At 38.8% G+C, this 21,326-nt stretch overlaps 1 protein-coding gene across 1 annotated transcript; it reads left to right on the top strand.

The window, feature by feature from the left end:
- Positions 1 to 803: 803 nt before the first annotated feature.
- noc4l (nucleolar complex associated 4 homolog) lies at positions 804 to 20,905 on the top strand. The gene is made up of 15 exons (XM_039772030.1): positions 804 to 974; positions 3,311 to 3,431; positions 5,451 to 5,554; positions 7,182 to 7,289; positions 8,068 to 8,217; positions 9,439 to 9,535; positions 11,055 to 11,089; positions 11,182 to 11,232; positions 13,757 to 13,868; positions 14,623 to 14,683; positions 15,375 to 15,485; positions 15,606 to 15,763; positions 18,484 to 18,566; positions 19,876 to 19,989; positions 20,654 to 20,905. Exons 1-15 carry the CDS (start codon positions 804 to 806, stop codon positions 20,768 to 20,770), a joined length of 1,593 nt encoding a protein of 530 aa, XP_039627964.1. The 3' UTR covers positions 20,771 to 20,905.
- The last annotated feature ends 421 nt before the right edge of the window (positions 20,906 to 21,326 follow it).

The following is a 21,326-nucleotide window of genomic DNA, read 5'->3' as shown; positions in this document are numbered from 1 at the left end:
ATTCCAAACATTTGACTGATACTGTACATGATCGCATTATTTCAAGTACTGTAGTTCAAATGTGTCAGTTATTATGAAGTCTTAGTTACCGTATGCAGGCTTCTACATAAAATATACAAATGTAAGCAATTTCCAACTCGATGTAAAAATGGCGAAATTTTTAAGATGATATTCCAAAAACTACAACTTATTATGAATTAAAACTGTGTCGAGGCTGTGTAAACTCATTATTGCCTGCAGAACTGGAGGGCACAGGACTTGGCCAATTTTCTGTTGTAACAGGGTCAGTCAGAATGAGGACGAGAAAGAAGCCAATACCGTGTTAAAGACGAGGAGGGATAAAACTGGTGAGTATAAAGCGAACAAGAGAAAAAAAATCCCTGCGGTATCTGTGGTGTGAGGGTCTCACTTTTTTGCGCACTTTCTCATTTCTGTACAGAATGTCAGCTGACGCCGGTCTCTCCCTCAGCGTCGTCACTAGAGCTTGGCACTAGGCTTCATGGTGCTTTTCAGGTGGTGCCCCGGATGTATTTATGTGTGTTTAATATTTTTACAGCTCAATTATCCACGTTTTTCCTCAAAGCACTGCTAGGGTTTGCTTCGTTTTCCTCTCGTTCGTTACTGTGCTCTGAATAGTCAAAGCAAGTGTCGAAGCGCTCTTCTATCACGTGTCTAATGTTGATGGGCAGTACTAAGAATGCTCATTCCGAAAGCTGTGATTGGCCGCTTCACTCTTCCGGCCTTGAGCGGCAGCCAATGAGTGCTGCGGTTACGTTTCATAGTAGGCGACTGTGATGTAAATGATGTGCGTCGTAAGCTTGAGTTCAGTAAGCGTGAAAATGGCGCCGTCCAAAAAGCGGAACGTGGCTGCCCAAAGTGAGACGTTAAAAAAGCGTTTGGCCGAGAAAGCCGAAAGTGTGTTAAACAATAAAAGACAAGCGAACGAAGTATTCGATATCTTGGAACATTTACAGGTATGATGGCAGGGAACTCCGGCATCTTTTAGAAGCAGGTTGTGTGAAGAAAACCGTGTTGTAGTAAACAGAGAGGAAGCAGCGTGGCTTGTGTCGGTAGAACCTTGTAGATTTTGTAAGTTGCAGAGAACCAGTGTCCTGTGAGGACGTCAAATGCCTCAGCGACACGCAGTACAATAAACAAGAATGTATAGAACTTCAGTTTTACAATCCACAATAAGTCTTGTTGCTACTCTCGTTAATGCCGGAAAATGTCCTGTTTGGTTAGACACGTGGTAGTTTCACGTACCCCTTGTGTGTTAATTAAACATGAAATGTATGACGTGTGTCCGTGCTGCTGAGATGTTCACCGAGTTTTACGGATAGAGCAATCGGTGCTCGGCTTCCTGCTGGGACTGACTTGACTGTCTGTTATGTAGAGCCTTATTGTATAGTGCCGTTTACATTTGGTTTTCTGTCTGCTGAAATGAGGCAAAGCAAATGTCAGGCTATTTTTCATGGGGTCTCGGTAAACATAAATGAGTTCATTACTGTTGTATTCTTGTTAATATTTTCTTTGCTGAAAGTTGGTCTGGCTAGTTTACTTGGCTGGTATGGTCAGCAAAGCCCCAATGGTTAAGACCCCCGTGTTACACATCAGTAGGTCATTGTGTGGAAGAGTCATTTAGAAAAAACACAGGCGTTCGTGTTTAACTGGCCCTTACCTGTCCAATGGGTGCACACTAGTAGTAAACTTTTTTATTAACTGCATTGCACGGGGAAACTGGTAAAGTAAGTATATGCAGAAACTACTGTACACAATACATTTGTGTCTAAATACTAAAATATTGACAGTAGGTGCACCATGTACTAAAATGGAAAAAAAGAGCAATTCCTATCTGAGGGATGTTTTGCCACCAGTGTGTTTTGATCTAGTAGGAAATTTGGCTTTTTACAGAAGATCAGTAAATATTAAACTTACCACAATTCTTTCTCAAATAGACACCAGACACTTTGCAAATCCCAGAGAGGCATTAAGCAGGCATATTACCTTTGCTATAAAGGAGCCCCAGCAGAATTTCTTGACACACGTCAGATAGTCCTCAGAGTTAGTGTGTCAGGGAAAGGATGTGCAGCATCATTTCAAATGGCTCTCAGTTTTGTTTTAATTCTCAACTTTATGTACTCCTTCTTCCAGGAGGTTCAGAGTGTGTCCTGTTAACTGAGCATGCCTTTTTTAATTAGTTTAAAGATTGGGTGGGCTTTCCTCTGAATTGATGTGTCTGGACCAGCACACCAAAGTATTAAAAAAATCACATTGGCTATCAGAGTTATTATAGTAGATGTAAAGGATGTTAGCGGCCCACTGTAGTTAGCTTGGAGAACAATCAGCACTGAAGCCATCTGTTAATCTTAAAATTACATTGTTGTAACGGTGCAGCTGCCACTGAGCACTGGCTCTGAGACTCACATATTATGCTTAAGCTAAAGCCAGTTCAGCTAATCAGTCTCTGTGTTAAGTAATCCAGCCAAAGTAAAGAAATGGTCAAGCATCCAACCTGTGACATGTATTAAGTACTACCATCTACACATCTGAGCTCTGTTTGTGAACGTTGCTTTTGTCTAGTCAATGTCATACATCTCTGCCATTTTCTGGCGTGCTTGCCCTGTCACACGCAGCGCTCATTGGAGGCGGCATACACACTGTGATTTCAACGGGGGTCTTCTGAACAGTCTCTCTTGTTTGTCATGGCACCTGAAAGTGGCGATGTGATGCATGCTTGTCTGCATGTGTGATCAGCTATTGTGCTGTTCTACTGGTTGCTGGCTACCAAACATTAGAACAATCTAGACGAGAACAGGCCATTCAGCCCAACAAAGCTTGCCAGGCCAGTCAGTGCTACATCTTAAGTTTATAAAGTGTCCATGACTTCTGATTCTTACACAGAGTGAGAGCAGCACCGAATTGGGTTCTAATTAACTAAGTAAAATGGGCCTCCTCAAGCTCTGTTTTAGAGTATCTTTAAAGTATAACATTGGGATGGAATTGCAATGATTGTTGTGTGGAGCTGTAACTACCAAATGAACTCTTAACACGTGTTTTAAAGTCAGGTAAGAGTCCTCATGTTTGGCCGGTGCACTTGTCTTGTTTCTTTGAAGTGACAGAGGAGTCATACTGTTCTATAGCAGTTCTTGGGAAATGCTAGTTAATATGATGGCTACGGTTGTTGTTAAGTGGGTGCGTATTTCTGCTTGGTTTTATTTACTGGAGATGGGCAGTAGCTTGCAGTGGTGTGCTTTGTAAGACATTTGACTGTCTGTTCTCTAATAAATGTTTTCTATTTTTCATTTCAAAGGTCGACAGAGAAGCCGATGTCCTTAGTGCCATAGAGGCCTGCCAGAAAGTGTTCACCGTTTTGTTGGGTAGAGGAGAGCTGTACACAGGGCTGCTTCCCAAAGAGGATGAGACACCTGAGTGTAAGGGGCTTCTGGGTGGGGAAGTCATGTGGAAAATCTGCAAGGATGAATTTATGCTGGTTTGTTTCTGCCCTTGAGTAAATCGTAATAGCAAGAGAGTTAGCTTGTAACTGTGGGTTTGGGCCCATTTTTATTTGATCTCATTTCCCATTCTGTATTATTTCAAAATAAGACCAGGCCATTGTTTTATCATTGCAAGACTTTGGAGGACACCTGGACAAAACATTATACCTTTTTGTACCTGCACGGATTCTCTTTAATGTAGACCACAGTCAGTCATTTTTTCATACGTTTAGTGATGAACAGGGTCGGGGGTTGGGGTCTGCTGGAGCCTATCCCAGCCAGCATAGGGCTCAAGGCAGGAACAAACCTTGCACAGGGCACCAGCCCACCACAGGGCAAACAAACACATACACACAGGCCAATTTAGGACTGGCAATTCACCTAACCTGTTTTTCTTTGAACAGGGTGGGGAAACCCATGCAGACACTGGGGTGAACATGTCAGCTCCACACAGGGAGGACCTGGGATGCAAACCCTGCTCTCCTTACTGCGAGGAAGCAGCACTCCCACCGTGCCACCTGTGGACCTCAGTGTAATGTCTCATCGTCTCTTTACTCTTGACCTTTAAATGCACTTTGGGCAGTACCAGCTACACTTTGTTCTGTAGCATTGCAGTTCATTAGTAAATGTCAGTCAAAGTCTTTATTGTATATCACGCTATTGTATTAATTCTATTGGAGGGTCCTAATCGCTCTGCTTCCCTAACTAATGCACTTAGCACAACCCGCCAAAGTAAACAGAAATACAAGCACACAGTGAACTCAATTTAATGTTATCTGTAATCTTATCCACCATTGTGAAGCCAAATCCAGATGTGCCAGTCCACCATACAAGCTGGTAGTGTTAGCTGTTCTGTCTGCCAGGCTGTTCTCTTCGATATCTTAACCTGATCTGTGCTGCATGTGTATTTGAGTCAGGATGGTCTTGGAAGACCCCAATCATTTCATCTTCTGATTGTATAAACCTAATCTAAGGTGTGGGCGTCATCCTGTCCCCGAGGGTCTCATAAATCCCAATCCTGCCTGTTGCCAGCTTGTCATCTACTGGCTCCAGACGGTTGGCTTTTCCTGTTGGAGTTCTTAAAACTTGGACTCGTAATGTCAGAAACGGGACAATTAGAGCAAAGTACGCTTGAGTAACTTTACACTCGAGCCAGTCATTTTTCTGTTACCTGTAAACCTCTGCACAGCACTCCTCCAACAAAACAAAACTTTAAAGTTATAATGCCACAGAATATACTGGCAGTTCTTATCCAAAAACAGACGTGTTACATGTGGTGCACTGTATATCATACCAAGCTGTTTTTATCAAAGTAAATAAATGAGGTGTCTTGTAAAAAATCCTTCCTCACAGTTTAAATTACACTTCTTAACGTTATAAGAAATGTACTACTACTCCTTCGGCAGCAAGAAGTGGGTGTTATGCTGCTGTGGTGTTAGGCCACGTCACGGTTCTATTCGTTTGTGTAATAAAGGGGCAGTAGTTTTCGTTAGCAAAAAAGGTCATTTTGTACATCCCAGAATGTTTTACCCATTCCACAGTCTTAACTCGTTTTTCTCTACTCTGCAAGTGAACAGCTGAACGTTGACAATGTTGTCTCTTACCCTATAGTCTTTGAACGACTGCAGACATTTAGCTCCAATTTCCCAAACTTAATATCATATCTAACCACATGTTTTGACAGATTAAGTACCACCATTATTCTTTTTTGGTACTAGTGCCAGTACCAGGCAGCATAGGCAGCTAACCATTACTGGCTTCAGTCTTGTTTTGAAACTGGTACTGTGGTAGAAATGCTGCTATCAGTAAAGAATCCAAAGTTGTATTTTTAATAACCCAAATTGGTGTACATGTGATATGCTGTTATACAATCCTTTGTTTTTTTCCTTTTTTTTTTTTTTTTTTAAAGTGTACAAAATGTGCTGAATTGTCTCCTCACAAGTTTGATTCTTGTAGCTTTCAGTGCTGAAGAGAAGTACAAGGCATGGATGAGGCACCGCTACAATGGCTGTATTGAACAGCTGCTGGATCTCCTGGGCCATGACGCTTATTGTGTCAAAGTGAGTCACATGTGTTTCTGAAGCATACTTATTATGTGTTAGAGACTTGTCTGGAGTGGTCCCCAGTCACCCTGTAATCACACCACGTAATGGTTTATCTGCAGGCAAGTTTAAATTCTAATTAATAAAATGCTGTCACTCAGGATGTCTTTAGCATTTGCAGTAGAGTGGTGCAATATCTGGGTGGCCTGGTTTAATGGAAATGTTCCTACTTAAACATTAGGACAATCTAGACAAGAACAGGCCAGTCGGCACAACAAAGCTCGCCAGTCCTATCCACTTGTATCTTCCAAAAAAACAGCAAGTCGAGTTTTGGAAGTCACTAAAGTCTTACTGCCTACCACACTACTTGGTCGCTTATTCCAAGTGTCTATTGTTCTTTGTGTAAAGAAAAACGTAGTAATGTTTGTGCGAAATTTACCCTAAACAACTGTGTCCCTGTGTTCTTGATGAACTCATTTTAAAGCCACAGTCTCTAACCACTGTACTAATTCCCTTCATAATTTTAATCATTTCAATCACATCTCCTCTTAATCTTCTTTTACTTAGACTGTAAAGGCTCAGCTCTTTTAATCTTTCCTCATTACTCATCCACTGTATCCCTGGACTCAGCCTAGTCGCTCTTCTCTGGATCTTATTCCAGTGCTGCTATGTCCTTTTTGTAGCCTTGAGACCAAAACTGCACACAGGACTCCAGATGAGGCCTCACCAGTGTGTTATAAAGGTTGAGCAGAACCTCCTGTGACTTGTACTCCACAGATCAGGGTGCTATATAAGCTGATATTCTGTTAGCCTTCTTGATGGCTTCTGAACACTGACAGGAAGTCGATAGCTTAGAGTCCGCGAAGACTCCTAAATCCTTCTCATAAGGTGTACTCTCGATTTTCCAACTGTCCATTGTGTTTAATTCTTATGCGTAATACTTTACATTTATTGATATTAAATTGTATCTGCCCAAGCCCTGTATGCTATCCAAGTCCTTCTGTGATGATATGACAGATTCTAAATTATCAGCTAATTCACCTATCTTGGTATCATCAGCAAACTTAACCAGCTTGTTCCTTATACTCCTATCTAAATCATTTATATATATATATATATATATATATATATATATATATATATATATATATATATATATATATATATATATATAAAATAGCAGCGGCCCCAGCACTGCCCCCTGCTGGTCACCACTGTTTTAACATCACCCAATTCTGATGAGGTTCCTCACACCATCACCCTCTGCTTCCTGTGTCTGAGCCAATTCTGCACCCATTGACACCCCACACCCTGAATTAGTTTGATACCCAACCTCTCATGTGGCATCTTATCAAATGCTTTCTGAAAGCCAAAGTAAGTAATATATTCTCGACTTTGATCATATCCTTTTGTTGCCTTTTCATAGAATTCCAGCATGTTAGTAAAACACGACCTCCCTCTTCTGACCCCATGCTGACTGTTCAGAATAACTCCTGTTCTTGCTTAAGCTGTTAAGTTCAATTCCTTTGTCCATGTACCTCTCTGTCATCAGCATCAGGCCCCCAAGTGGCCTGCCTCAGGTCTGTGAGTGTAGAGCCTCTGATGTCCTCCTTTCTAACCTGAGCACTGCCTGACCTTCTTTTAGGAGGCTGCCCTTTGTGCATTGATGAAGTTTGCCGAAGAGGAAGCAAAGCATCCCCTATCTAAAACGGATTGGGATGAGCACTCTGTTTTTCCTAGAGGGCTGCTGAAGGTATGTCTTCATGTTTTTTGAGGTGATGGTTAAAAATGAGATTAAACCTGCCGACCCACTGATATTCGGTGATGATGGAGTAACACCAGCATATTGTTACCAAGTTTTATGTTGATTACTTGTAATGATGTGATAAAAAGCCACAGAAGCAAGACTTCTCATTGAACAACATGTTTTGGTTTTGGATAAAATGTCAACCGTGGGTTACTTTTTTTCCCACCCTAAATATCCACATCAATAAATCAAGTTCATTATGTCATCTAAATCTACACAAAATAGAAAAATGCACTGCTCGCCTCAAACCGGCAGTGTTAAAACCTGTGATGTCTGTTCTGCGGCCTGCTCCTTTTCCCCTGCCAGTTGAGTTGCTAATTGAGAAAGTCAAGACATTCATTCAAGAGAGTCCAAAAGTAAAATCGTTTCGTCTGATATCCGTAATTACTACACACAGTGTTTGTCCTTAAACAATGAACAAATAAGGTCAAAAGTGTTTATAACCTTTATTTGATTTGTTCTTGATATTAATTAAGGAAATTAGTTTTTCACTTAACAAGTTTGGAATTATTTAAACCATCTGTTTGTGCTGGAAGTTGCAATTTGACTATAAATGTAAAAAAAAAAAAAAAAATGCAGTACAAATATATTGTATTAAAATCTGCAAGTATGACACAGTAAAGATGGGTAATTGGCCCAGAAGTTGCATATTGGTGTATCCCTAGTGGCTATTCTTGGCTTTTGGAGGATTTCCCAGCTCCTGTTTATGTTTTTTCTATTTTAGGCTGTGGTGGACCACTTAGTTTCCACAGAAGAAGACATGTCGATGCTCATCTCCAGATTTCAGGAGTACCTGGCATTTGAAGATGTGCGTTACTACGTCATGACCTCCTTGACCTCAAGCGTGGCCAGTGTGATGCAAAGAAAAGAAAAGGTACCCTGACAACAGACAGTCCTTGATGCTTTTGTAAAGTGAGAGAGATTTGTGGGAGAATGGCCACATTAATAGAATTTGCTGGTTATTCCGTTCACTTGGGGGTTATAATTAAGCTGGATCATTTTCAGCTTGTGCCATTTTTCTCTGTTAGATTTTGAGCTGCATAAATATTAGAGTGACTCACATCCGCATTTTCATTTGCAAAAGTAATAAGTTTTCATTTTTAACACTTGAAACAATAAAAAAAGATTTAACCGAAAGAAAAAAATGTATATGTCTGTTAGGGCCCTCTCAGCGCTGCGCTCCTTTGTAAATCTTTAAAGGATGGGTCTTGAGGTTGAGTTCTATAAAATAGGAATGGGTAGTTTGGCCTTAAATCAAAACTAGGAATGTCACAATACCAATAGCAGTGAAATGGTATTGGAAAACACTGCAGAAACGGAATTCCTACTTTTAATTCAAGTGTAACAGTAAAAGAGGGAATTTTATTATCATGGGGTTGATTCACCATTCACCATAGGGTTAATAAAGGATGATATCCTCATGAGCTACCTGATTTACCTTAAGTGCATATTTCAAATTTATCAGCTTATAAACACCACTTGAAATTAATGCTAAAAACATAAATTCAATCTTTATTATATTTGTAGTGTTGAATTTATGAATTCCAAAATAATTCAGGATATTTTAATTTATACAAATACTTCAAAGCTGTTTTTGTAACAACATGGGGTAAAATGTGGTTTGTTAAAAAAATCACTCTTGTTAAGTTTCTAACATTTGCTGTTGTAAGATGTAACACTTTTATATTTGCCTTGCAGTAAAAAAAAAAAAGTACTAAAAAGTAATAATTAATGGAGGAGTCAAAGGGATTTCAGTTTTCAAATGTCACTAAACCCTATTGCTTTAATTTTCCAAATCTTTCCCTCTTTTTATTTACATTTCTTGAAACTCTTAACATGTTAATTTCACACAGGAGCTTATTAGTTTTACATTAATCCCTTGTCATGCTGTTTTCAAGGTTTCTTACGTAACTGATAAGACTTAGGATTTGTTTGAGTGTTGTACAGTTCCCACAGCACCATTTTAACCAAATCCTAAAATTTATATTTCATTAGCAATTATTGTAATGGTATAAGAAAAGAACTTTCAGCTAACGTTTTATTAGCATTTTTTCATCCCTTCACTCTTCATTGAAGTCCACTGTTTCCTTTGTAGGTGTTGATATATCAGAATAACGCTTTTGCTTTGATGTCTGCTATTGTCATGCCCAGCAGCAACAGTGAGATGACTTCCTTTTTGGTGAGACAGGGAGGTAAGTCTCTGCTGTCACTTGTGTAACCTGGCATTTAAGATCAGTTTATGACTTAATGTCTATTCCTGTTTGTGTTTCAGCTTGTTGGTAATGAAATGTTCTCCGTTAGCATGCAGGGGGCTATACGAAAATGTATGTCTTGACTAACGTCCTCATTCATTTCCAGAGTTGTTTGCCACTGTTAGGCTTTTGTCTTCCTTGCTATTTCAACCACGTAGCTGTAACTCTTATGGATGTCATAATTACTGGTGGTCTTACTGTTCTTCAGGCCCTGGTTTATGGTATCATTGAGTGGCTGCTTGGAAGCAAATTTTTTTATTTATTTTTTTTTTTCTTTTTACATGCATTCTGCTTTTTTGCAGTCTTGTTTTATTCCATGACTTGCTCTGCAAATTATTAGCACATGCTTGTCATAATTCACATAAAATAATGTTTATTCTAGGTTCTTTCAGTGCATCTCCAAAGCTGATATTAAGTGTTACATTAAAAGAGGAAATTTAGAATTATGTACAGTAATTGCAGTGCATTTTAGTTATCTTGGTTTATTAAGCTGCTTCAAATAATCCAGTTAGATTTCGGCCTTTTAATTGACTGGTAACATTGAAATGAATACTGGGCCTATGTTAGGGAGAGCACATCCGTATTTCAGTTCTGACAGTGTTCATTTAAAAGTATTCCCTTTGTTTGGGTTATGCAGAGTGTAATATAGGTACTGTATATTATACTGTACTTAATACACCAAGTAAACAAGAAATTATTTTGCAAACTATCAGGGTTAAAATGTTCAAATGTGGTGAGCTCATGTGCAAAATCCCAAGGTGCTTTTCCTTTAATGCTGTCTACAAAGCTCTGTGAGTGTTTGTCGGGTATCAACATCCTTGCCATTAAATCTTTCTCCACAAAATGAAACTGTTATTCAAATTCCCCATTTGTACAAGGAAATACCAATAGGCTGTTTTATTCCAAAATGTATTTGTTGTCCCCACACTGGGCAGCACTGGGTCCTGTTCTGTTCTGTAATGTGCTTTGAACATGGATTGCATTAGTTGGCATAATTTACTGAGGGACAGTCCACATTTCTTTTCTCCTCAGTTGACTAAGGTCACTTCTACAAGTTTTGGTGTTCATTTTCATTAACATCTGGCAAATGCTCCTGTGGCATGTATAGCAATTTTCTGTAAAATATATTGATCTTTTTATGCTTTCGTGCATTTATGCTCAGTCTCATGAGAAACCTACTCCTGTCAGTTCTGTACTCTTTCATTTTTTCAAAATCGATACATGAATTTTTCCAGGTTTATATTTTAATTGTGTGTTTCTTTTGGTTAGAAGTTTTTTAAATTAATACTTCATTTACCAAACTACCATGTTTTAAGGTGGATTATGCATGGCTGGCACCAGGTCATGTTGTTGTCAAGGGTTATTTTGGTTAATATTGCAAAGTTCATTGCCTTTTGAAATCTCTTTTTTTTTTTTTTTTTTTAAATGATGTTTCTCTAAATTCCCACCCCACTCTTAGATAAACTTGAGGATTGGAATGCAAGCAAGCTAAAGGTAAATATGGCTCCCTCATTTTTAATACACAAGTGTGTTAAAGCAGCAGAATTAACTAATTATTCCTTTACAATCTTGTCCATGTTTTACAGGAACACAGGCGTGTTTTTGAGAAGATGTGGCTGACATTTCTGAAACACAAGGTAAGAAGACCCTTGAAAATTGAGTGGTGTGGAAATGTTTCAGCTCCCATTCCTTGTGTTCCCGCTACTTAGCTGAGTTTTACGAAAGCAACTTCCAAATTTAAAATGCTAAGTAATCCCCCCACCCCGTCCCCCATATTTTTATAGTGAACCCACTGTCCAATTATATGGTACTTTGTATACTTTATTAATCCCCAAGGGTTATTGTGTTTTCACGTGACATTTGGAGGTCAGAGTGCAGGGTCCGCCATTGTACAGTGCCCCGGAGCAATTTTCAGTTTAAGTTCCTTTGCACAAGGGATTTGAACCAGCAACCTTCCAAATACCAGCACAGCTACTTAGCTAAAAGTCACCACTCTGCCTTCAATATTACTTCAGTATTATGTCTTTCTAAATATTTTTTGATATATGAGGTTAATGGTGGACTTACTGGATATTCTGACATATCCATATTTTACAAACCAATTTTTTAGTTGTTAGGCTAAGCATTGTACATGGTAGCTGAAAAGACAATAGGAAATTTGAACCTCGTTGCTGTCGGCTCACTCACAAAGCGTATCTTTTGCCATTGTCATGTATTGTAGAAATGTATAATTAAGAAGACTTTTGTAATCTCTTGAGCTCTGAGCTAGTTATTTGCCGGCTTGGGTTTTTTATGGCTTTAGATTTGACCCTCAGGTTCTTTCCTAATTGAACCCTTGGCAATTTGTATTTGTGTGACCTTTAATACATTTGAGTATTACTGTCAAGATGTGGCATTACTGGTATGTCATCATCTTTGTCTTCATATTAGACAGGTTCACTCAGGAATTCAGTTCCCGAGGAGAATTTGTTTGTCCTTACCTTAAGACTGAAATAAATCTTGATTTTTATCTCTAGTGTATATTTCCGGAATTGTGATTCAGTCTTGTCAAAGGAGAGTCCCAGTGCCAACTGGAAGCCCATTTTAGGAAAAACATGCTGTGTGTTACTGTTTAGCACGTTAAGATACATGTGTTTCAAAATGTGATAAATGTATCTTTCCTTTAAGTATGAACCAGTTTATAAAATTGGAGCCAGTCTGCACTTTATAAACGTCCAACATGACAGTGCGTGAGGTGTCCCTGTGGGCAGTATTAGTAAGTATGTAAGTCAGTCAGTCAGTCATTTCCCAACCCGCTATACCCTAAGACAGGGTCACGGGGGGGTCTGCTGGACCCAATCCCAGCCAACACAGGGCGCAAGGCAGGAACAAACCCCAGGCAGGGCACCCACACACCAAGCACACACTAGGGACAATTTAGGATCGTCTATCACAAGCTTCCGTGCATAATATTTACATGTCCTGAGACTGTATGGTTAAAATTCACATCCGTTATTTAAGGTCAACAGACATCACTGCGAGTTCTAAAGACATGTTTTGTTTGTTTTTAAACTGATGTGTTGTTAAAGCACAAGTCCTAACCTGCATGTCTTTGGACTGTGGGAGGAAACCCACGTAGACACGGGGAGAACATGCAGACTCCACGCAGGGAAAGAGATGCTGTCCTACTCTTTATATGCATGCATCTAGTAGTGAACGTGTGTTTAATTGACTTTAACTGACGTGCGCATAAAATGAATTGATGTGCTAGGTGTTTAGATAGCTAGGTAGTAACAGCTTACAAAATGAAGGATGTCATGAATTTGTGCATTGTGCCTTTTCTTAAGCAGTGTCTCTGTTTAGGCTGTTTTGATGTCTTGATATTTTTTGGGATTGCTTAGTGTAGTCTTTGCAACTTCCTTTGTAGTTTGTTTTGGATGCCGGTGCTAGTTTTCTTCTGCTTTCCAGCTATGTCATGTTTTTGTTTTACATATGTCGTCCTTGGGCATTATTCTCCAAATTTATTATTATTATTTTTTAAATGTATTAGCAATGATCTTTATTTATATGGAAATATAGCATTTTGTGTAGATCTTATACTGGATAGGTAACGTTTTGCCACAAAACATAGTTTTTAAAAAATGTTATTGTTAGTTTTACTTTTATTAGATTTAATACAACTATAAAGTATGTCATCATTTTTCTCTGTTTCATTCAATCGTACCAAAGAAAAGGTAATTTCTCTCAGTTTGATTAAAATGAATATGTATGTTTTGTGATGAAACTCTTCATTTCCTCTTGGGCACTGGGCAGAGTAGCATATCAAAGCTGTGGTGATAGGCATAGAAGGTTTGATTTAGATTTTTTTTTTTTTTAATGGTTGGAGGCCTGGGTCTTGCACACCATAATTGAAAGTAGCACTGAATTGTGTAATTTCTTCAATGAATATCTCACTTGGCAAAGGTTATCACAAGCTTCTGTGCATAATATTTACATGTCCTGAGACTGTATGGTTAAAGTTCACATCCATTATTTAAGGTTAACAGACATCACTGTGAGTTCTAAAGACATGTTTTGTTTGTGTTTAAACTGACGTGTTGTTAAAGCACAAGTCCTAGAAAATGTCCATTAAGTCTTTTATAAAGGACCTTATCTGAGTTTTTGTTATTTCTTTGAGTACAGCTGCCCAGTGACATGTACAAAAAAGTCCTAGTTATACTGCATGATGCAATTCTCCCACACATGAGCAGTCCGAAATTGATGATCGACTTCTTGACAGCAGCCTATGACATTGGTGAGTAAGGAGAAGCACCAAACTTTTTAGGTTATTTTGGTTTTTTTTTTTCCCTACACTGTAATTGTGATCTTTGTTGTTTTCCTTTCACATTATGTGTACTGTCTTGCTCTGCAAACTCAGTGCTATAATTTCCAATGGTGTTACTCTTCTGTATCTTTTCTTTTTTTAAAGAATTATTCGGCTAAAGAACAGGATGCTTAAATGCTCACACTCACCTCAAGTTCTTTTCACATAAGAATCTGATGAGGATTTTTCGATAAAGAGAACATCTGGCATTCTTCTAAAATCTTGCATCATTCACTAGGTGACACTGTAGGCATGGCACATTCTCTATTGTTATAAATCCTGGGGAATCCGAGGAACACTCCGCTTCTGTCAACAAACTCCTGTTTTGTGTGAAGTTTGGTGTGTCTGGGCATCATTCGGAGTTGGGAGTCACTCAGGAGCTACCCCTGCGGGTCACAGTACATTGTAGTGCCATCCTGTTTGCAGGCTTCACTTTCTAATGTGAAATGCCATGATAGCGGTTTTATTGACTCTTGAAGCTTGTTTGGTGTTTTAGATATGGAGGGCAGACCTGCCTTGGTGCAGTGAAGTTGTATTCCTCATTGTGGAGTAGCTTTCAATTTGTAATTTGATGCATGGGGGAGTTGGTTTCACTTTAGTAGGACTTTCAGATGCCTTTTGATGAGATGGGATACCCACCCTAACTGGCATGCTCAGTGATGCTTTCTCCTAACTCTTTCCGTAGGAGGAGCTATCAGCCTGCTTGCATTAAATGGACTATTTGTTCTCATAAACCAACACAACCTGTAAGTTGATATTTGTTATACTAAATAAATATTTGAATTTCTTTCATTTCCTTTCTGGATATGGACAGTATAAGAATGACTTGATGTAGGGTCTTTCTGTAATGTGTTTGATTAAACAGTACAGTTCCAATTAGCTTACTTCAGTCTAATTCAATTGCATTAAAATGTGTTATTCTGTATTTTTTTCCATGTCCTCCCTTGTTAGGTGTTCACTGTTTGTATTTAGTTTTATGCAGTGTTTATATAAACCTTTAGTGCAAACTTTTCATTTTGACACTTACTTCATACTAGCTATAGTATGTCTGTCGGCTTATAAATTTGAATGGTAAAAGATGTTAGGTCAACCATGATGTGTCCAGTTAAGAGGCATACTTCTGCCTCATTTTGGAAGGACTTTGTCAGGTTGGGAAATTTTTAGCAGACTTGTCTAAATAAGATACTTGAAGAGGTTTGTATCTAGCACTGGAGTTAAGATACTGCCTCATTCTCATGTTCTTGTTCATAGTATAAGCATAGCATAATGCACAAAATCAAATAAAAAATAAATGTTTATGCATTTATGTCCACAGCATGGCCAATTTAGACATTTTATTGCTGCGTAGTATCAGTCAAAATAAGGCCTAGGAGTTGACCTTGCTGACTGATTGAAGAGACCATAATGATAAAGATTGTGTTTTTGGATTTATTACAGAGACTACCCCGATTTCTACACCAAGCTGTACAGTCTGCTTGAGCCGTCAGTGTTCCATGTGAAATACAGTGCACGCTTCTTTCATCTGCTCGACTTATTCTTGTCATCAAGGTAACAACATTGCCAAGGCATTTCTCTCTAGCCTCTAAAATTGTCTTTTTGCAAGCCATTTGGAAGCTGTTAGACACGACACATCTGTTTTTATAAATCAAGTTTTCTGTTCTTTTCAAGTCACTTACCTGCCTACCTGGTTGCTGCATTTGTGAAAAGGCTGGCAAGGCTAGCATTGACAGCACCCCCACAGGCACTTCTAATGGTCATTCCGTTCATCTATAACCTGATCCGTAGACATCCGAGCTGTCGGGTCCTCCTTCACCGGCCTACTGCAGGTGAGCATGCAATAACTACAGTGAATATGTTGATGTCTTTAAGTTTAGCTTGGTCCTCACAGTTGTTGTTCTGTGAGAAAAAGTAGTGAGATTATGGTGTAGAGTATTTTCCAAAAGTGAAACATCAAGTATTTTTGTTGTGTTCTTTTTTTAAATTATTAATAATGATATTTATTTTTCTTTTGGCAAGTACTAAATACATAATGTAGCTTGTCAAGACCATAATAACAGAAAGAGACTGATGTGCTTTATAAGGAAAGCTAAAATGCAAAATTTAGTAAGACCTATGCATTAGAAGAAAAGGCAGTTTACCATAAAATAGAAAGTTACTGCAATACTGTATTTTTTTTGTACAGCGTACCATGAAAAGCAGTATGTAAGACACACAGTATAAAACAGACCGTGATTGAGTCACCAGTTGCAGTGTTTTGTTTTGTTCACCTTCTCATGTCTTGTAACAAAGCTGGTTTTGAGTGATAATCCATCTTATTAAGGACAATCTATCAGTTAATACTGTCTGCTGCATAACTCAACATATCTCCACCCAGCTACAATGAGTCTTTCACTTGCTGTCTATTGCATTTTTAATGTGGCTCATGATAGTACTCACTATAAAAGGGCACTTTGTAAAAATAATTATTGAATGAAAAGTTTTCCTCCCACTTTACCTCAAAGTCATCATAAATTGTACATCACAGTGAATTGTTATTGCAGGTGCCATTTCACTAATCAAAGCATCAACAAAATGTTTTTTTCCATAAATATTTCACAGTGGTGCTTGTACTAAATAGAGTCTTTGGGGGGAGAGGGTATTAGTTTGTAGAAAACCTCACTTGACTTGTACTTTTGGGAGATGTGGGGCTCTAGACCAGAATTGTATATTTTGTCTGTGGGCTTGTGCTTGCTGGAGGGACTATTTTCCCTAGTTTGTAAAACGTATATACTGTATTGTTCTGTTACTCCATTCATATCACAGTACGCCAGCCATGTGATAACTACTAAAAACCAAGTCCTATCTTATAAGTCAAGAGTTTAATGTCTCCTAACATTTGACTTTGAGTTTCACCCTCCCCTTAGCAGTTTCACCCAACTAATAGACCCAGCTAGGCTTCACAAAAGCGAACCGGATGCACTCATGTTAGACATAAATGGATCAATGGGAGATTTAGTCTTGTTGGTGTGGCAGACGGCCCGGGGCCTTGTCCGGTTGGGATGCCCTTCTGATGAGAGGACATGTCAACAGCAGTCTCTCCCCCAGAACACGAAAGGTCAGTCCCCCTGGTTTGCATTGTGGCCATGGGATTGGAGTTTGGAAGCTCAACCATGTTGGGGCCCATGGCCACCGCCAGGGGGCGCCTGAAGAACTCCAGAGTCTTGGACTGCAGCACTTGCGCCATACTCCAAAGTGCTGCCAGAAGATGATCGGGGAGCACTTCCGGGTGTGGTATAAAAGAGCGCCTCACACCATTCGAAGAGTTGGAGTCAGGAAGCAGAGGGCAGAGCTTGCGGGAGTGGAGTGGATTCGGCAGAAAGAGAGAGAGAGAGAAAGGAAGGAAAAGGACTGAGTATAATTTGTCCATTGCATGCGATGTAAAGAGCAGAAGTAAAATAAACCAGTATGTTTTGGGACTTCTGTGTGTCCTGTATCTGTCTGTGGCCAGGCTGGACATTTCCACATAAGGTATGGCTCTTCTGGTCATCATTTTGAAGTGTCATTCACTTTCTTGAATAAACATTTCATACAGTTTGATTTAACTTCCCTTAAAATACTTTAATCTTGTCCCACCTTGTGTTGAGCTTGCAGAATAGGCATGATGTCAGGTGATTTAAGTGACCGTAGTCCGAAAGAAGCTATAGTTGTTTTCCCACAGCTACGGCCTAAATAGGTTTGACTCCAAACTGTTACAGATGAATAAATACGGAAGTTTTCTTCAGATCTAATTTGAGCTTGTCAAAAGCCCAGAATGTGTCATCGTTTTGACATTCTGCTTGTCTTCAGCATAGTCTGTGTATGTCTTGCACCTCTGAGGTAATTTGCTACTCCTATGCCCAATAGTATAAAGGAAAAGACAAACTAATAGCTCTGTCACCCTTCAGTGTGTTTAGGTCGGCAGACTTTCTGCTGTACTGTACAAACTACTCTGTCTCTCTTGAATTTTCATTGAAGACCTTCAATCTTTGGTCCCAATTTCACCGTACATATAATCTTTGGCATGGGTGTCATTTACATCAGTAAGATACATGCAGAGATGAGTATATCTCAAGATCACAACTCTTGCTTGTTTACTCTTTGGCTGTTCAGGCTCAGAAATATAATTAAGAGAGCGTATTGTAATAGAGTAACAATTTTAAAGACACTTTTGCCTCCTTTCTAAAAAAAAAAATTTCTGCTTCTGTACAAATTTTCCTCCATTCTGCATGCTGAGAGCATCTGGTTACTTCCATCCTTGTTATTGAGAAAAATAAGTTTGAATAGATTATACTGATAACTTGAGAGTTTGAATTAAGTGACCTTTATTTTTACATCTTCTGGAAGACGAGTACCCTATCCATCACTCTTCAAGATAAACCATTTGAGACAATCCTGTTTAATATATTCATAGGTTTGAAGGGAAGTGTTGTCACATGTACATAATATAGGCTAATTATTCCAACGCAAATCTCTATGCTTGACTGGCATTCATAATTATTGAGTTTTAAATGCTTCTTGTGTTGTTCAGGTAGTTGTGAAGACCCTTACCTGATGGAGGAGAAGAACCCAACTGATTGCCATGCACTGGAGAGCTCTCTTTGGGAACTACAGGTTAGGAAGACTTCACTTGGATCACCTTTGCTTATTTCCCAAATTTAATTTATAAATGGAGCAGGCAATGTGGCGTATTGGTTTAAGTTTTTTGTTTTTTTTTTTTTTTGTTTTTTATTATACTTGATACACTGAGGTTGTGGGTTCAAATCCTGCTGTTGACACTGTGTGACCATAAGGAAGTCACTTGACCTGCCTGTGCTCCAATTGGAAAAACAAAAGACCAGTTGCGTCTCAAAATGTTGTAAATTGCCTTGGATAAAGGTATCAGTCAAACAAGTAAATGAAAATGTAATCGCCTAATTGGTGTCAGTCTTGCATAACTTACTTATGGTAGATATGGTGTGCAGATTTTGTGCATCTTTACGCTGTTACTGTTTAGTGCACTGGCTTGCCCTATTTTCAAACATCTGGGGAGTTCTTCGAGAGCGCCACACAAAACTTGTTTTACAGCAGAAAGATTTAGAAAAGTATTCTGGTGTATTTGGCTGGTGGCTTTATCCAGGGCAGTTTACAAGATTATGGAACATTACAGTTGTTTCACATACTTGTTATTTTACAGTTTTGGAATAGGCAGTTTAAGTGACAAGCTCAGGGTCACAGAGTGCAATGGAATTGTGAATTGAACTAACAGTCTTATGGTTTTGGGTCCAAAACCTTAGCCACCAAGTCACTGAAGACCTATAAAACTGTTAACATCAGCTTTTCAAATTATCTAACATAATCGTGCATGCAAACCTGCTAGATGTTTATGATCATTTGGCATCATCCTTTCATCTTGGCATGTGGTCATTTAGGTCTGTTATTTCAGTTTGGTGTGTTTTTGAAGGTGTAAGTGGTTTTCATTTTAACTACTTTTTCTTCTGCCAGCAGTAACTTCATTCTCTAGGTAACTCCTCTCTCTATATACAGTATATCGTTCTTATCCTGCTACTCTTGCACTGTCAATGCATAATACCCATCAACCCCCTCCATTCAGCTGAAGTGTGATTCCCTAGTAAAGTGTTCTGCAAAAGCTGGATGGTGTTGTATGGCCATTGTTGTTTTGTTTACAAAGAAAGTATCTTATGATTGTGTTCTCTGTGAAGCAGGCTTTATTAAATAAGGATTGTAACATCCGTTAGTCGTCATCCCGTTTTAAAATACTGAGGTTGCTGCTTTTTGATGAGAAAATGGTTGCTAATCTTAAAATGACTTTAGCTTTGAAAGTTTACACTGAACTGACCCAACCAGCTTGAAGAGACAATGTGACACAGATTTTAGGGGCGGACTGACTGGATTTTTATGTTGTCGTTTTTGGTTTTCATAGACTCTACAGAAACACTACCATCCAGCAGTTGCCAAAGCAGCAGCAACTATCAAGAAGCCCTTGTCAGACCAGGAGCAGGACATCAATGTGCTGTTAGAAGTATCGGCGTTTGAGGTACGTTCCTGCTTCTGTGTAACGCTTAAAAAAGCGTTCTATGAGACAGCTCAGTTTTATTTATTACTATCTTTTCCAAGTGCAGTTATGTGTTGTTTTTCTTTACTGCCAGAGCGCTAGTGCTGGCAGCTTTGTGCTTTTTTTGTATTTTTTTTTTTATTTATTTTATAACCAATACTGTATCTGTAGCACTAACGAAGTTGCCAATTGAAGTTGCATTGAGTAAATTGAACCCTTCAAATCCTGGTGTTTTTTCTGTTTGAGTCTGTTGCTCTAGTCATATTAATTTACTCCGCAGTACAGTTCGTTTTAGAGTTTGCATTCATACCCTGCCTGGCAGCTGTAGCTTTAGTAAGGTAGCATGTATTATTTTACTATGGCATGAAGCTACAAATGACTTACCATTACTGTGTGGTAGTAGTTACAATTACAGTTGTGTGAAAAATGACCTTTAGCTAATGAAGGCAGCTATTCATTTGAGAAAAGTCCATTTTGAACTTGATGAACCACAAGGGGCATTTGTGTAGTCATTCTTCGTATACATATCTAGGTATTGTCCTGAAAGTCTTTGCAAGTGCATAACAGGATTTAAGAAATGTATAAAATGCCTTGTGGCCAACTGTAAATCAGACAATGCAAAACTGACATTTTATTCACATTTCAGATATTCGAAAGAGATATCAAGAACGTACCACAGACCATCCCACTTGAATTTGAAAGAGTGACCACATTACTAGGAAGAAGCAATGAAGTTGTGGGTGAGCACTTTGCAATGGAGTGACAGCCACGGACCTTTTGGATTTAGACTGCCCATCTTCGTGGGTCTTGTTGTACAGGAGTGCTACTTCAGTTTTAACAAGTGGATTGCACTCCTGCATTTCTCAGAACTGAAATAAAAACTCACTGATCTGTTTCACGTGTGGCAGCTTGTGTGTTTCACTTGGTTCAGGAAGATTCAAGACAAGTGGCTCTTCTGGCAGCCTGTTTTTTTTTATTTAAAGGTGACACTTTTTTTTCCCCCCTTTGGCAGTGTTTGGGGGAGTTGCACAGGAAAGATTTTTTTTTTTCTTCATTTTTGGGTTGATGGCATTTTTCAAGTAGTTGCTTTTTCTTCTCCCACATAGTGTCACCACTGAGAAACTTAGGCAAGCATAAATATTAAGAAATCATACTCTGCAGTTTTTTTTTAAGAATACTCAGTAACTGAACTCTTTATTAGACAAACAAACTACACAATGGTTACAGGGAGACCAAATTTTATAAAACTTAAAAAATCTTGGACAGTTTTCTTACAGTTTTTCTTATGTAAACCATGGAAGGTTTTTTAAACTCAATGT

Source organism: Polypterus senegalus, chromosome 12, assembly GCF_016835505.1.
Source record: "Polypterus senegalus isolate Bchr_013 chromosome 12, ASM1683550v1, whole genome shotgun sequence".
Classification (NCBI taxonomy): domain Eukaryota; kingdom Metazoa; phylum Chordata; class Cladistia; order Polypteriformes; family Polypteridae; genus Polypterus; species Polypterus senegalus.
The sequence above is the reverse complement of the archived record's forward strand: the minus strand, read 5'-3'. Positions and strand labels throughout refer to the sequence as shown.